This window comes from Oncorhynchus mykiss, chromosome 26 (assembly GCF_057628025.1).
Source record: "Oncorhynchus mykiss isolate SJ-2025 chromosome 26, ASM5762802v1, whole genome shotgun sequence".
Lineage (NCBI taxonomy): Eukaryota > Metazoa > Chordata > Actinopteri > Salmoniformes > Salmonidae > Oncorhynchus > Oncorhynchus mykiss.
In genome coordinates this window covers 35,427,934-35,445,468 of record NC_143047.1, presented here as the reverse complement: position 1 = coordinate 35,445,468, position 17,535 = coordinate 35,427,934, and the positions used below count along the sequence as shown (strand labels likewise).

At 40.8% G+C, this 17,535-nt stretch overlaps 1 protein-coding gene across 8 annotated transcripts in view; it reads left to right on the top strand.

The window, feature by feature from the left end:
* LOC110506172 (aryl hydrocarbon receptor nuclear translocator 2) overlaps positions 1–17,535 on the top strand; it is a 142,549-nt gene that overhangs the window by 99,718 nt on the left and 25,296 nt on the right. For all 8 annotated transcript variants that reach the window (XM_090222863.1, XM_090222861.1, XM_090222862.1 and 5 more), the window contains 4 exons: positions 8,262–8,337; positions 9,394–9,517; positions 12,303–12,405; positions 12,705–12,843. In XM_090222863.1, the coding sequence (XP_090078989.1) occupies positions 8,262–8,337; positions 9,394–9,517; positions 12,303–12,405; positions 12,705–12,843 (442 nt within the window). The remainder of the gene's footprint in view (positions 1–8,261; positions 8,338–9,393; positions 9,518–12,302; positions 12,406–12,704; positions 12,844–17,535) is intronic.

Genomic DNA, 17,535 nt, shown 5'->3' with positions numbered 1-17,535 from the left:
TGTATAGAAGACACAGTTAGAATCTGTTGTTTCCCAGTGTATAGAAGACAGTTAGAATCTGTTGTTTCACAGTGTATAGAAGACAGTTAGAATCTGTTGTTTCCCAGTGTATAGAAGACACAGTTAGAATCTGTTGTTTCACAGTGTATAGAAGACAGTTAGAATCTGTTGTTTCACAGTGTATAGAAGACACAGTTAGAATCTGTTGTTTCACAGTGTATAGAAGACAGTTAGAATCTGTTGTTTCACAGTGTATAGAAGACACAGTTAGAATCTGTTGTTTCACAGTGTATAGAAGACACAGTTAGAATCTGTTGTTTCACCGTGTATAGAAGACAGTTAGAATCTGTTGTTTCACAGTGTATAGAAGACACAGTTAGAATCTGTTGTTTCACAGTGTATAGAAGACACAGTTAGAATCTGTTGTTTCACAGTGTATAGAAGACACAGTTAGAATCTGTTGTTTCACAGTGTATAGAAGACAGTTAGAATCTGTTGTTTCCCAGTGTATAGAAGACACAGTTAGAATCTGTTGTTTCCCAGTGTATAGAAGACACAGTTAGAATCTGTTGTTTCCCAGTGTATAGAAGACACAGTTAGAATCTGTTGTTTCACAGTGTATAGAAGACAGTTAGAATCTGTTGTTTCACAGTGTATAGAAGACAGTTAGAATCTGTTGTTTCCCAGTGTATAGAAGACAGTTAGAATCTGTTGTTTCACAGTGTATAGAAGACAGTTAGAATCTGTTGTTTCACAGTGTATAGAAGACAGTTAGAATCTGTTGTTTCCCAGTGTATAGAAGACAGTTAGAATCTGTTGTTTCCCAGTGTATAGAAGACAGTTAGAATCTGTTGTTTCACAGTGTATAGAAGACAGTTAGAATCTGTTGTTTCACAGTGTATAGAAGACAGTTAGAATCTGTTGTTTCCCAGTGTATAGAAGACACAGTTAGAATCTGTTGTTTCACAGTGTATAGAAGACAGTTAGAATCTGTTGTTTCCCAGTGTATAGAAGACACAGTTAGAATCTGTTGTTTCCCAGTGTATAGAAGACACAGTTAGAATCTGTTGTTTCCCAGTGTATAGAAGACACAGTTAGAATCTGTTGTTTCACAGTGTATAGAAGACACAGTTAGAATCTGTTGTTTCCCAGTGTATAGAAGACACAGTTAGAATCTGTTGTTTCCCAGTGTATAGAAGACACAGTTAGAATCTGTTGTTTCACAGTGTATAGAAGACACAGTTAGAATCTGTTGTTTCACAGTGTATAGAAGACAGTTAGAATCTGTTGTTTCACAGTGTATAGAAGACACAGTTAGAATCTGTTGTTTCACAGTGTATAGAAGACACAGTTAGAATCTGTTGTTTCACAGTGTATAGAAGACACAGTTAGGATCTGTTGTTTCCCAGTGTATAGAAGACAGTTAGAATCTGTTGTTTCACAGTGTATAGAAGACAGTTAGAATCTGTTGTTTCCCAGTGTATAGAAGACACAGTTAGAATCTGTTGTTTCACAGTGTATAGAAGACAGTTAGAATCTGTTGTTTCACAGTGTATAGAAGACACAGTTAGAATCTGTTGTTTCACAGTGTATAGAAGACAGTTAGAATCTGTTGTTTCACAGTGTATAGAAGACACAGTTAGAATCTGTTGTTTCACAGTGTATAGAAGACACAGTTAGAATCTGTTGTTTCACCGTGTATAGAAGACAGTTAGAATCTGTTGTTTCACAGTGTATAGAAGACACAGTTAGAATCTGTTGTTTCACAGTGTATAGAAGACACAGTTAGAATCTGTTGTTTCACAGTGTATAGAAGACACAGTTAGAATCTGTTGTTTCACAGTGTATAGAAGACAGTTAGAATCTGTTGTTTCCCAGTGTATAGAAGACACAGTTAGAATCTGTTGTTTCCCAGTGTATAGAAGACACAGTTAGAATCTGTTGTTTCCCAGTGTATAGAAGACACAGTTAGAATCTGTTGTTTCACAGTGTATAGAAGACAGTTAGAATCTGTTGTTTCACAGTGTATAGAAGACAGTTAGAATCTGTTGTTTCCCAGTGTATAGAAGACAGTTAGAATCTGTTGTTTCACAATGTATAGAAGACAGTTAGAATCTGTTGTTTCCCAGTGTATAGAAGACACAGTTAGAATCTGTTGTTTCACAGTGTATAGAAGACAGTTAGAATCTGTTGTTTCACAGTGTATAGAAGACAGTTAGAATCTGTTGTTTCCCAGTGTATAGAAGACAGTTAGAATCTGTTGTTTCACAATGTATAGAACACAGTTAGAATCTGTTGTTTCACAGTGTATAGAAGACACAGTTAGAATCTGTTGTTTCACAGTGTATAGAAGACACAGTTAGAATCTGTTGTTTCACAGTGTATAGAAGACAGTTAGAATCTGTTGTTTCACAGTGTATAGAAGACACAGTTAGAATCTGTTGTTTCACAGTGTATAGAAGACACAGTTAGAATCTGTTGTTTCACAGTGTATAGAAGACACAGTTAGAATCTGTTGTTTCCCAGTGTATAGAAGACAGTTAGAATCTGTTGTTTCACAGTGTATAGAAGACAGTTAGAATCTGTTGTTTCCCAGTGTATAGAAGACACAGTTAGAATCTGTTGTTTCACAGTGTATAGAAGACAGTTAGAATCTGTTGTTTCACAGTGTATAGAAGACACAGTTAGAATCTGTTGTTTCACAGTGTATAGAAGACAGTTAGAATCTGTTGTTTCACAGTGTATAGAAGACACAGTTAGAATCTGTTGTTTCACAGTGTATAGAAGACACAGTTAGAATCTGTTGTTTCACCGTGTATAGAAGACAGTTAGAATCTGTTGTTTCACAGTGTATAGAAGACACAGTTAGAATCTGTTGTTTCACAGTGTATAGAAGACACAGTTAGAATCTGTTGTTTCACAGTGTATAGAAGACACAGTTAGAATCTGTTGTTTCACAGTGTATAGAAGACAGTTAGAATCTGTTGTTTCCCAGTGTATAGAAGACACAGTTAGAATCTGTTGTTTCCCAGTGTATAGAAGACACAGTTAGAATCTGTTGTTTCCCAGTGTATAGAAGACACAGTTAGAATCTGTTGTTTCACAGTGTATAGAAGACAGTTAGAATCTGTTGTTTCACAGTGTATAGAAGACAGTTAGAATCTGTTGTTTCCCAGTGTATAGAAGACAGTTAGAATCTGTTGTTTCACAATGTATAGAAGACAGTTAGAATCTGTTGTTTCCCAGTGTATAGAAGACAGTTAGAATCTGTTGTTTCACAGTGTATAGAAGACACAGTTAGAATCTGTTGTTTCCCAGTGTATAGAAGACACAGTTAGAATCTGTTGTTTCCCAGTGTATAGAAGACACAGTTAGAATCTGTTGTTTCACAGTGTATAGAAGACACAGTTAGAATCTGTTGTTTCCCAGTGTATAGAAGACACAGTTAGAATCTGTTGTTTCCCAGTGTATAGAAGACACAGTTAGAATCTGTTGTTTCACAGTGTATAGAAGACACAGTTAGAATCTGTTGTTTCACAGTGTATAGAAGACACAGTTAGAATCTGTTGTTTCACAGTGTATAGAAGACAGTTAGAATCTGTTGTTTCACAGTGTATAGAAGACAGTTAGAATCTGTTGTTTCCCAGTGTATAGAAGACACAGTTAGAATCTGTTGTTTCCCAGTGTATAGAAGACACAGTTAGAATCTGTTGTTTCCCAGTGTATAGAAGACAGTTAGAATCTGTTGTTTCACAGTGTATAGAAGACAGTTAGAATCTGTTGTTTCACAGTGTATAGAAGACACAGTTAGAATCTGTTGTTTCCCAGTGTATAGAAGACACAGAATTTGTTGTTTCCCAGTGTATAGAAGACACAGTTAGAATCTGTTGTTTCACAGTGTATAGAAGACACAGTTAGAATCTGTTGTTTCCCAGTGTATAGAAGACAGTTAGAATGTGTTGTTTCCCAGTGTATAGAAGACACAGTTAGAATCTGTTGTTTCACAGTGTATAGAAGACAGTTAGAATCTGTTGTTTCACAGTGTATAGAAGACACAGTTAGAATCTGTTGTTTCCCAGTGTATAGAAGACACAGTTAGAATCTGTTGTTTCCCAGTGTATAAAAGACACAGTTAGAATCTGTTGTTTCCCAGTGTATAGAAGACACGGTTAGAATCCGTTGTTTCCCAGTGTATAGAAGACACAGTTAGAATCTGTTGTTTCACAGTGTATAGAAGACACAGTTAGAATCTGTTGTTTCACAGTGTATAGAAGACACAGTTAGAATCTGTTGTTTCCCAGTGTATAGAAGACACAGTTAGAATCTGTTGTTTCCCAGTGTATAGAAGACAGTTAGAATCTGTTGTTTCACAGTGTATAGAAGACAGTTAGAATCTGTTGTTTCCCAGTGTATAGAAGACACAGTTAGAATCTGTTGTTTCACAGTGTATAGAAGACACAGTTAGAATCTGTTGTTTCCCAGTGTATAGAAGACACAGTTAGAATCTGTTGTTTCCCAGTGTATAGAAGACACAGTTAGAATCTGTTGTTTCACAGTGTATAGAAGACACAGTTAGAATCTGTTGTTTCCCAGTGTATAGAAGACACAGTTAGAATCTGTTGTTTCACAGTGTATAGAAGACAGTTAGAATCTGTTGTTTCACAGTGTATAGAAGACACAGTTAGAATCTGTTGTTTCACAGTGTATAGAAGACACAGTTAGAATCTGTTGTTTCACAGTGTATAGAAGACAGTTAGAATCTGTTGTTTCACAGTGTATAGAAGACACAGTTAGAATCTGTTGTTTCACAGTGTATAGAAGACACAGTTAGAATCTGTTGTTTCACAGTGTATAGAAGACACAGTTAGAATCTGTTGTTTCTCAGTGTATAGAAGACAGTTAGAATCTGTTGTTTCCCAGTGTATAGAAGACAGTTAGAATCTGTTGTTTCACAGTGTATAGAAGACACAGTTAGAATCTGTTGTTTCCCAGTGTATAGAAGACACAGTTAGAATCTGTTGTTTCCCAGTGTATAGAAGACACAGTTAGAATCTGTTGTTTCCCAGTGTATAGAAGACACAGTTAGAATCTGTTGTTTCTCAGTGTATAGAAGACACAGTTAGAATCTGTTGTTTCCCAGTGTATAGAAGACAGTTAGAATCTGTTGTTTCACAGTGTATAGAAGACACAGTTAGAATCTGTTGTTTCCCAGTGTATAGAAGACAGTTAGAATCTGTTGTTTCCCAGTGTATAGAAGACAGTTAGAATCTGTTGTTTCACAGTGTATAGAAGACACAGTTAGAATCTGTTGTTTCCCAGTGTATAGAAGACAGTTAGAATCTGTTGTTTCCCAGTGTATAGAAGACACAGTTAGAATCTGTTGTTTCACAGTGTATAGAAGACACAGTTAGAATCTGTTGTTTCACAGTGTATAGAAGACACAGTTAGAATCTGTTGTTTCACAGTGTATAGAAGACAGTTAGAATCTGTTGTTTCACAGTGTATAGAAGACAGTTAGAATCTGTTGTTTCCCAGTGTATAGAAGACACAGTTAGAATCTGTTGTTTCCCAGTGTATAGAAGACACAGTTAGAATCTGTTGTTTCCCAGTGTATAGAAGACAGTTAGAATCTGTTGTTTCACAGTGTATAGAAGACAGTTAGAATCTGTTGTTTCACAGTGTATAGAAGACACAGTTAGAATCTGTTGTTTCCCAGTGTATAGAAGACAGTTAGAATCTGTTGTTTCCCAGTGTATAGAAGACACAGTTAGAATCTGTTGTTTCCCAGTGTATAGAAGACACAGTTAGAATCTGTTGTTTCCCAGTGTATAGAAGACACAGTTAGAATCTGTTGTTTCACAGTGTATAGAAGACACAGTTAGAATCTGTTGTTTCACAGTGTATAGAAGACACAGAATTTGTTGTTTCCCAGTGTATAGAAGACACAGTTAGAATCTGTTGTTTCACAGTGTATAGAAGACACAGTTAGAATCTGTTGTTTCCCAGTGTATAGAAGACAGTTAGAATGTGTTGTTTCCCAGTGTATAGAAGACACAGTTAGAATCTGTTGTTTCACAGTGTATAGAAGACAGTTAGAATCTGTTGTTTCACAGTGTATAGAAGACACAGTTAGAATCTGTTGTTTCCCAGTGTATAGAAGACACAGTTAGAATCTGTTGTTTCCCAGTGTATAGAAGACACAGTTAGAATCTGTTGTTTCCCAGTGTATAGAAGACACGGTTAGAATCCGTTGTTTCCCAGTGTATAGAAGACACAGTTAGAATCTGTTGTTTCACAGTGTATAGAAGACACAGTTAGAATCTGTTGTTTCACAGTGTATAGAAGACACAGTTAGAATCTGTTGTTTCCCAGTGTATAGAAGACACAGTTAGAATCTGTTGTTTCCCAGTGTATAGAAGACAGTTAGAATCTGTTGTTTCACAGTGTATAGAAGACAGTTAGAATCTGTTGTTTCCCAGTGTATAGAAGACACAGTTAGAATCTGTTGTTTCACAGTGTATAGAAGACACAGTTAGAATCTGTTGTTTCCCAGTGTATAGAAGACACAGTTAGAATCTGTTGTTTCCCAGTGTATAGAAGACACAGTTAGAATCTGTTGTTTCACAGTGTATAGAAGACACAGTTAGAATCTGTTGTTTCCCAGTGTATAGAAGACACAGTTAGAATCTGTTGTTTCACAGTGTATAGAAGACAGTTAGAATCTGTTGTTTCACAGTGTATAGAAGACACAGTTAGAATCTGTTGTTTCACAGTGTATAGAAGACACAGTTAGAATCTGTTGTTTCACAGTGTATAGAAGACAGTTAGAATCTGTTGTTTCACAGTGTATAGAAGACACAGTTAGAATCTGTTGTTTCACAGTGTATAGAAGACACAGTTAGAATCTGTTGTTTCACAGTGTATAGAAGACACAGTTAGAATCTGTTGTTTCTCAGTGTATAGAAGACAGTTAGAATCTGTTGTTTCCCAGTGTATAGAAGACAGTTAGAATCTGTTGTTTCACAGTGTATAGAAGACACAGTTAGAATCTGTTGTTTCCCAGTGTATAGAAGACACAGTTAGAATCTGTTGTTTCCCAGTGTATAGAAGACACAGTTAGAATCTGTTGTTTCCCAGTGTATAGAAGACACAGTTAGAATCTGTTGTTTCTCAGTGTATAGAAGACACAGTTAGAATCTGTTGTTTCCCAGTGTATAGAAGACAGTTAGAATCTGTTGTTTCACAGTGTATAGAAGACACAGTTAGAATCTGTTGTTTCCCAGTGTATAGAAGACAGTTAGAATCTGTTGTTTCCCAGTGTATAGAAGACAGTTATAATCTGTTGTTTCTCAGTGTATAGAAGACAGTTAGAATCTGTTGTTTCACAGTGTATAGAAGACAGTTAGAATCTGTTGTTTCCCAGTGTATAGAAGACACAGTTAGAATCTGTTGTTTCCCAGTGTATAGAAGACAGTTAGAATCTGTTGTTTCACAGTGTATAGAAGACACAGTTAGAATCTGTTGTTTCACAGTGTATAGAAGACACAGTTAGAATCTGTTGTTTCACAGTGTATAGAAGACAGTTAGAATCTGTTGTTTCCCAGTGTATAGAAGACAGTTAGAATCTGTTGTTTCCCAGTGTATAGAAGACAGTTAGAATCTGTTGTTTCCCAGTGTATAGAAGACACAGTTAGAATCTGTTGTTTCCCAGTGTATAGAAGACAGTTAGAATCTGTTGTTTCCCAGTGTATAGAAGACACAGTTAGAATCTGTTGTTTCACAGTGTATAGAAGACAGTTAGAATCTGTTGTTTCCCAGTGTATAGAAGACACAGTTAGAATCTGCTCCTTGTTAAGAGGCAGAGCCTGGACAGCTGTGAGTAGGGAGAGAGAACTAGAGCAAGGGAAAGAGAGAAAACAAGGGAATGATAAAGACAGAAAGGGATGGAGAGGAGAGAGCAGTCTGTTACCCCCTATAGTCATTCAGCACAGATGGACAGACCAGCTTGTAGTCTGTATTTAATAGTACATTCACAAAGGTCCCTTAGGTTTTTCCAGTCGGTCAATGTTCTGATTTGTTCTACAGCCGTTAGGGTGCCAGGTGTGGTATCTTGCTGGTACGTTCGGATGCTGGTGTTTTGCTATTGTGTATCACTAACTTGACCATCTGTTACTAATAATACAATCTAAAGAGGAAACATATCAAAGTGATGGTATTGTGTTAATGTGTATTAATGTGTTGTCATTGTGTGTGTTCTCCAGGCAGCTCCAACAGCAGCAGCAGGCAGAGCTGGAGGTCCATCAGAGAGACGGCCTGACAGCCTACGACCTATCACAGGTACCCCACAGGACCCCTGTAGCTGCCTGTTGATAATACAACATATAACATTGTGTCTTCCCTATACCCACTGTACCCAGTGTAGCTTACTTACCTGTCCATACCCCTGGCTTTTCATGCTAGACAGCTTCTGAAGCTGTTGATTGTATATCATTAAAGGCCCAGTGCAGTCAAAAATGTGATTTTCCTCTGTTTTATATATATTTACATACTATGATGTTGGAATAATACTGTGAAATTGTGAATATTATGATAATGCCCTTTTTTAGGTTAAGAGCTATTTGAAAAGACCGCCTGAAATTACAGCCTGTTTTTGGTGGGATGGAATTTTGGTCTGCCTGGTGACATCACCAGGTGGTCAATTAGTTAATAGACCAATAAGAAAGAGTTCCAAACCTCTCTGCCAATAACAGCTAGTTTTCCGTTTTCCTCTCACAGAAATTGCTCTTTGCTAAGAAGCTATTTTTGTTTCTTTATGACAATTTTTAATTGAAAAATGGCTGCATTGGACATTTAAGAGGCTCAACTGGATAACAGGCTTGGGGTCAATTCCATTTTAATTTAGTCAACTCAGGAAGTAAACAGAAATGGAATTATTCCTCAATGATTGTCTGAGGGGGAAAAAACATTGAAATTAGAATTTCAGTTTAGCTCCTCAACTGACTGAATTCAAATGGAATTGATCCAAATCCTGCTGTATAAATACTTTCTAGTGTTTCATTAAGTGAAGAGGTCATTCCCCACTCTCTTTCTAGCTGTTGACTGTACATCAGTTTCTAGGGTTTCATTAAGTGAAGAGGTCCTTCCCTCCTCTCTTTCTAGCTGTTGACTGTACATCAGTTTCTAGGGTTTCATTAAGTGAAGAGGTCCTTCCCTCCTCTCTTTCTAGCTGTTGACTGTACATCAGTTTCTAGGGTTTCATTAAGTGAAGAGGTCCTTCCCTCCTCTCTTTCTAGCTGTTGACTGTACATCTGCAAGGGGGATATACTCACACCCTTGTATAAATAAAGTTAGTATTACTAAATGAAGTGATCCTTCCCTCCTGTCTCCCTCCAGGTGCCCGTTCCCAGTGTGGGAGGAGGGGTTCACGAGGCGGGCAAGAACACTGACAAGGCGGACACCATGTTCTCACAGGAGAGAGACCCACGCTTTGCTGACATGTACTCCGGCATCTCTGGCTGTACGACATCTAGTTATTTTCTCACCTCTACTCGTGTGTGTGTGTGTGTGTGTGTGTGTGTGTGTGTGTGTGTGTGTGTGTGTGTGTGTGTGTGTGTGTGTGTGTATTTAGATAAGTGTTAGTCAGCCAGTGTGTGTTGAAAGGCCCATGGTAGACGGTTGGTTGTGATGGTGGTCTTTCATCCAGGGGAGAAATGTAAAACAACCTCCACACAACTCAATCAGAACTGAACTTTCTCTCGCTCTCTCTCCCTCTCTATTCCCTCCCTCTCTCTGACTGTGGTGTTTTTTTTAGCTCTTTCTCCCTCTCTCTGAATGTTTCTGTTTGTCTCTCTCCCTCCCTATCTCTGTCTGTCTCTCCCTCTCTGTCTCCCTTCATCTCTCTTTTTTCCTCTCTGTCTGTCTCTCTCTCTCTCCCTATCTCTCTCTCTCTCCCTCTCTCTCTCTCTCTCTCTCTCTCTCTCTCTCTCCCTATCTCTCTCTCTCTCCCTCTCTCTCTGTCTGTCTCCTCTCTCTCTGTCTCCCCCTCTCTGTTTCTCTCCCTCTCTCTCTGTCTCTCCCTCTCTCTCTCTCTATGTCTCTCTGCTTTTCTTTCTCTCTGTATGTCTCTACCTCTTTCTAAATGTCACTCTTTCTAAATATATTTATCTGAATGTCTGTCTCTCCCACTATGTATCTCTCTCTATAAACGGTGTGTGTATTGTGTCTCTCCCTCTATATATCTCTCTCTATAAACGGTGTGTGTATTGTCTCTCCCTCTATATATCTCTCTCTATAAATGGTGTGTGTATTGTGTCTCTCCCTCTATATACAGTGCCTTGCGAAAGTATTCGGCCCCCTTGAACTTTGGGACCTTTTGCCACATTTCAGTCTTCAAACATAAAGATATAAAACTGTATTTTTTTGTGAAGAATCAACAACAAGTGGGACACAATCATGAAGTGGAACGACATTTATTGGATATTTCAAACTTTTTTAACAAATCAAAAACTGAAAAATTGGGCGTGCAAAATTATTCAGCCCCTTTACTTTCAGTGCAGCAAACTCTCTCCAGAAGTTCAGTGAGGATCTCTGAATGATCCAATGTTGACCTAAATGACTAATGATGATAAATACAATCCACCTGTGTGTAATCAAGTCTCCGTATAAATGCACCTGCACTGTGATAGTCTCAGAGGTCCGTTAAAAGCGCAGAGAGCATCATGAAGAACAAGGAACACACCAGGCAGGTCCGAGATACTGTTGTGAAGATGTTTAAAGCCGGATTTTGATACAAAAAGATTTCCCAAGTTTTAAACATCCCAAGGAGCACTGATTGAAATGGAACGAGTATCAGACCACTGCAAATCTACCAAGACCTGGCCGTCCCTCTAAACTTTCAGCTCATACAAGGAGAAGACTGATCAGAGATGCAGCCAAGAGGCCCATGATCACTCTGGATGAACTGCAGAGATCTACAGCTGAGGTGGGAGACTCTGTCCATAGGACAACAATCAGTCAGTCGTATATTGCACAAATCTGGCCTTTATGGAAGAGTGGCAAGAAGAAAGCCATTTCTTAAAGATATCCATAAAAAGTGTTGTTTAAAGTTTGCCACAAGCCACCTGGGAGACACACCAAACATGTGGAAGAAGGTGCTCTGGTCAGATGAAACCAAAATTGAAATTTTTGGCAACAATGCAAGACGTTATGTTTGGCGTAAAAGCAACACAGCTCATCACCTTGAACACACCATCCCCACTGTCAAACATGGTGGTGGCAGCATCATGGTTTGGGCCTGCTTTTCTTCAGCAGGGACAGGGAAGATGGTTAAAATTGATGGGAAGATGGATGGAGCCAAATACAGGACCATTCTGGAAGAAAACCTGATGGAGTCTGCAAAAGACCTGAGACTGGGACGGAGATTTGTCTTCCAACAAGACAATGATCCAAAACATAAAGCAAAATCTACAATGGAATGGTTAAAAAAAAAACATATCCAGGTGTTAGAATGGCCAAGTCAAAGTCCAGACCTGAATCCAATCGAGAATCTGTGGAAAGAACTGAAAACTGCTGTTCACAAATGCTCTCCATCCAACCTCACTGAGCTCGAGCTGTTTTGCAAGGAGGAATGGGAAAAAATTTCAGTCTCTCGATGTGCAGAACTGATAGAGACATACCCCAAGCGACTTACAGCTGTAATCGCAGCAAAAGGTGGCGCTACAAAGTATTAATTTAAGGGGCTGAATAATTTTGCACGCCCAATTTTTCAGTTTTTGATTTGTTAAAAAAGTTTGATATATCCAATAAATGTCGTTCCACTTCATGATTGTGTCCCACTTGTTGTTGATTCTTCACAAAAAAATACAGTTTTATATCTTTATGTTTGAAGCCTGAAATGTGGCAAAAGGTTGCAAAGTTCAAGGGGGCCGAATACTTTCGCAAGGCACTGTATCTCTCTCTATAAACGGTGTGTGTATTGTGTCTCTCCCTCTATATATCTCTCTCTATAAACGGTGTGTGTATTGTCTCTCCCTCTATATATCTCTCTCTATAAATGGTGTGTGTATTGTGTCTCTCCCTCTATATCTCTCTCTCTCTATAAACGGTGTGTGTATTGTGTCTCTCCCTCTATATATCTCTCTCTATAAACGGTGTGTGTATTGTGTCTCTCCCTCTATATATCTCTCTCTATAAACGGTGTGTGTATTGTGTCTCTCCCTCTATATATCTCTATAAATGGTGTGTGTATTGTGTCTCTCCCTCTATATATCTCTGTAAACGGTGCGTGTATTGTGTGGTTCCAGCTGGTGAGAAGAAGATGATGGTTCCTTCGTCTACAGCGGGAGGTCAGCAGCTCTACTCCCAGAACTCTCCCTTCCAGCCAGGACACTCTGCCAAGAGCTTCAGGTACACCTCTCTTTGGGTCTGTGTGGGTCTCTGTGGGTTGTGTGTGGGTCTGTGTGTACGTGCATGCATGCACATTAGCGTGCGTGTTTTAAAGTTGAAAGCCGTGGGGGAAGACAGGGCCTCAGGTGATGGTTAAACAACTGAGCAGACTAGAGTTGACAGATGTGAACAGTTAAATGTGTTGTTAAAGTATAAACTAAATATGACCGTCTGCATGGGGTCTATATAAAGGCTCTCATGTCACACATTTACTTGGAATGCTGTCTGTCTGTCTGTCTGTCTGTCTGTGTTTTACACAGCTCCTCAGTGATCCATGTCCCGGGGGTGAACGATATCCAGCCGTCGGGATCGTCCAATCAGAACCTAGCTCAGATCTCCAGACAGCTCAACCCAGGACAGGTGGCCTGGACTGGCAACAGACCCCCGTTCTCTGGCCAGGTACACACACACACACACACACACACACACACACACACACACACACACACACACACACACACACACACAGGACTAACAACATACTCTACCTTCTCAGGCCAGGTCTCTCACACACAGGACTAACAACAGACCCTACCTTCTCAGGCCAGGTCTCTCACACACAGGACTAACAACAGACCCTACCTTCTCAGGCCAGGTAAAACACACACAGGACTAACAACAGACCCTACCTTCTCAGGCCAGGTATCTTACACACAGGACTAACAACAGACCCTACCTTCTCAGGCCAGGTAAAACACACACAGGACTAACAACAGACTCTACCTTCTCAGGCCAGGTAAAACACACACAGGACTAACAACAGACCCTACCTTCTCAGGCCAGGTCTCTCTCACACAGGACTAACAACAGACCCTACCTTCTCAGGCCAGGTCTCTCACACACAGGACTAACAACAGACCCTACCTTCTCAGGCCAGGTCTCTTACACACAGGACTAACAACAGACCCTACCTTCTCAGGCCAGGTCTCTCACACACAGGACTAACAACAGACCCTACCTTCTCAGGCCAGGTCTCTCACACACAGGACTAACAACAGACCCTACCTTCTCAGGCCAGGTCTCTCTCACACAGGACTAACAACAGACCATACCTTCTAAGGCCAGGTAAAACACACACAGGACTAACAACAGACCCTACCTTCTCAGGCCAGGTCTCTCACACACAGGACTAACAACAGACCCTACCTTCTCAGGCCAGGTCTCTCACACACAAGACTGACAACAGACCCTACCTTCTCAGGCCAGGTAAAACACACACAGTACTAACAAGAGACCCTACCTTCTCAGGCCAGGTCTCTCACACACAGGACTAACAACAGACTATACCTTCTCAGGCCAGGTAAAACACACACAGGACTAACAACAGACCCTACCTTCTCAGGCCAGGTCTCTCACACACAGGACTAACAACAGACCCTACCTTCTCAGGCCAGGTAAAACACACACAGGACTAACAACAGACCATACCTTCTCAGGCCAGGTAAAACACACACAGGACTAACAACAGACCCTACCTTCTCAGGCCAGGTAAAACACACACAGGACTAACAACAGACCCTACCTTCTCAGGCCAGGTCTCTCACACACAGGACTAACAACAGACCCTATCTTCTCAGGCCAGGTAAAACACACACAGGACTAACAACAGACCCTACCTTCTCAGGCCAGGTCTCTCACACACAGGACTAACAACAGACCCTACCTTCTCAGGCCAGGTCTCTCACACACAGGACTAACAACAGACCCTACCTTCTCAGGCCAGGTCTCTCACACACAGGACTAACAACAGACCCTACCTTCTCAGGCCAGGTAAAACACACACAGGACTAACAACAGACCCTACCTTCTCAGGCCAGGTCTCTCACACATAAGACTAACAACAGACCCTACCTTCTCAGGCCAGGTAAAACACACACAGGACTAACAACAGACTCTACCTTCTCAGGCCAGGTCTCTCACACACAGGACTAACAACAGACCCTACCTTCTCAGGCCAGGTCTCTTACACACAGGACTAACAACAGACCCTACCTTCTCAGGCCAGGTCTCTCACACACAGGACTAACAACAGACCCTACCTTCTCAGGCCAGGTAAAACACACACAGGACTAACAACAGACCCTACCTTCTCAGGCCAGGTAAAACACACACAGGACTAACAACAGACCCTACCTTCTCAGGCCAGGTCTCTCACACACAGGACTAACAACAGACCCTACCTTCTCAGGCCAGGTCTCTCACACACAGGACTAACAACAGACCCTACCTTCTCAGGCCAGGTAAAACACACACAGGACTAACAACAGACCCTACCTTCTCAGGCCAGGTATCTTACACACAGGACTAACAACAGACCCTACCTTCTCAGGCCAGGTCTCTCACACACAGGACTAACAACAGACCCTACCTTCTCAGGCCAGGTAAAACACACAGACCTGAACATGTAGCAGAGATGATTTGTGTTGTGAGTAGAGTCAGACAGAATCCAGAAATCTGAAACTGTATAAATATCTATAGAATCACTCCAGACTTGGTTCCATTCCAGATCTAATGCCTAGGTGTTGTAGGTGTTTTCTAGTCAGGCAGACGACACACTGATCACACACGGACTCCCATAGCTACTACAGAATGTAGGCACCTCTGCTTTGGTTGACAACAGGAATCCTCTACTGCTAGCCAATAGCATCATTAGCATTTCTAATGAGATGCGTTTCAGTGGTCGCTATGCAGATTCTCTCTTTCTCCTCGCTTCAGTGAATCTCATCAGCAGAGCCTGGTAATGGTGTGTGTGTGTGTGTGTGTGTGTGTGTGTGTGGGGGTGTGTTTTCTCTGATCTGCATATCGGACCACACGACATGCGTGCTAAGGGGAGTGTGTTGAGCATATGGTGTTTAGCAGGCTCATTTGTCTTCTCAACCTACACCAGTAACACACACACACACGTCTCTCTGCTAGTCTAGTAAAACACACACGTCTCTCTGCTAGTCTAGTAAAACACACACATCTCTCTGCTAGTCTAGTAAAACACACACATCTCTCTGCTAGTCTAGTACAACACACACGTCTCTCTGCTAGTCTAGTAAAACACACACGTCTCTCTGCTAGTCTAGTAAAACACACACGTCTCTCTGCTAGTCTCTCTGCTAGTCTAGTACAACACACACATCTCTCTGCTAGTCTAGTACAACACACACATCTCTCTGCTAGTCTAGTACAACACACACGTCTCTCTGCTAGTCTAGTAAAACACAAGTCTCTCTGCTAGTCTAGTACAACACACACGTCTCTCTGCTAGTCTAGTAAAACACACACGTCTCTCTGCTAGTCTAGTACAACACACACATCTCTCTGCTAGTCTAGTACAACACACACGTCTCTGCTAGTCTAGTACAACACACACGTCTCTGCTAGTCTAGTACAACACACACGTCTCTCTGCTAGTCTAGTAAAACACACACATCTCTCTGCTAGTCTAGTAAAACACACACATCTCTCTGCTAGTCTAGTAAAACACACACATCTCTCTGCTAGTCTAGTAAAACACACACATCTCTCTGCTAGTCTAGTAAAACACACACATCTCTCTGCTAGTCTAGTAAAACACACACGTCTCTCTGCTAGTCTAGTAAAACACACACGTCTCTCTGCTAGTCTAGTAAAACACACACATCTCTCTGCTAGTCTAGTACAACACACACGTCTCTGCTAGTCTAGTAAAACACACACGTCTCTGCTAGTCTAGTAAAACACACACATCTCTCTGCTAGTCTAGTAAAACACACACATCTCTCTGCTAGTCTAGTACAACACACACGTCTCTCTGCTAGTCTAGTAAAACACACACATCTCTCTGCTAGTCTAGTAAAACACACACATCTCTCTGCTAGTCTAGTACAACACACACGTCTCTCTGCTAGTCTAGTACAACACACACATCTCTCTGCTAGTCTAGTAAAACACACACGTCTCTCTGCTAGTCTAGTAAAACACACACGTCTCTGCTAGTCTAGTACAACACACACGTCTCTCTGCTAGTCTAGTAAAACACACACGTCTCTCTGCTAGTCTAGTACAACACACACATCTCTCTGCTAGTCTAGTAAAACACACACATCTCTCTGCTAGTCTAGTAAAACACACACATCTCTCTGCTAGTCTAGTAAAACACACACGTCTCTGCTAGTCTAGTAAAACACACACATCTCTCTGCTAGTCTAGTAAAACACACACGTCTCTGCTAGTCTAGTAAAACACACACATCTCTCTGCTAGTCTAGTAAAACACACACATCTCTCTGCTAGTCTAGTAAAACACACACGTCTCTGCTAGTCTAGTAAAACACACACATCTCTCTGCTAGTCTAGTAAAACACACACATCTCTCTGCTAGTCTAGTAAAACACACACATCTCTCTGCTAGTCTAGTAAAACACACACATCTCTCTGCTAGTCTAGTACAACACACACGTCTCTCTGCTAGTCTAGTAAAACACACACATCTCTCTGCTAGTCTAGTAAAACACACACATCTCTCTGCTAGTCTAGTAAAACACACACACGTCTCTGCTAGTCTAGTACAACACACACATCTCTCTGCTAGTCTAGTACAACACACACATCTCTCTGCTAGTCTAGTAAAACACACACGTCTCTGCTAGTCTAGTAAAACACACACATCTCTCTGCTAGTCTAGTAAAACACACACACGTCTCTGCTAGTCTAGTAAAACACACACGTCTCTGCTAGTCTAGTACAACACACACGTCTCTGCTAGTCTAGTAAAACACACACGTCTCTGCTAGTCTAGTACAACACACACGTCTCTGCTAGTCTAGTACAACACACACGTCTCTGCTAGTCTAGTAAAACACACACGTCTCTGCTAGTCTAGTAAAACACACACGTCTCTGCTAGTCTAGTACAACACACACGTCTCTGCTAGTCTAGTAAAACACACACGTCTCTGCTAGTCTAGTACAACACACACGTCTCTGCTAGTCTAGTAAAACACACACATCTCTCTGCTAGTCTAGTAAAACACACACGTCTCTCTGCTAGTCTAGTAAAACACACACATCTCTCTGCTATTCTAGTACAACACACACGTCTCTCTGCTAGTCTAGTATAACAC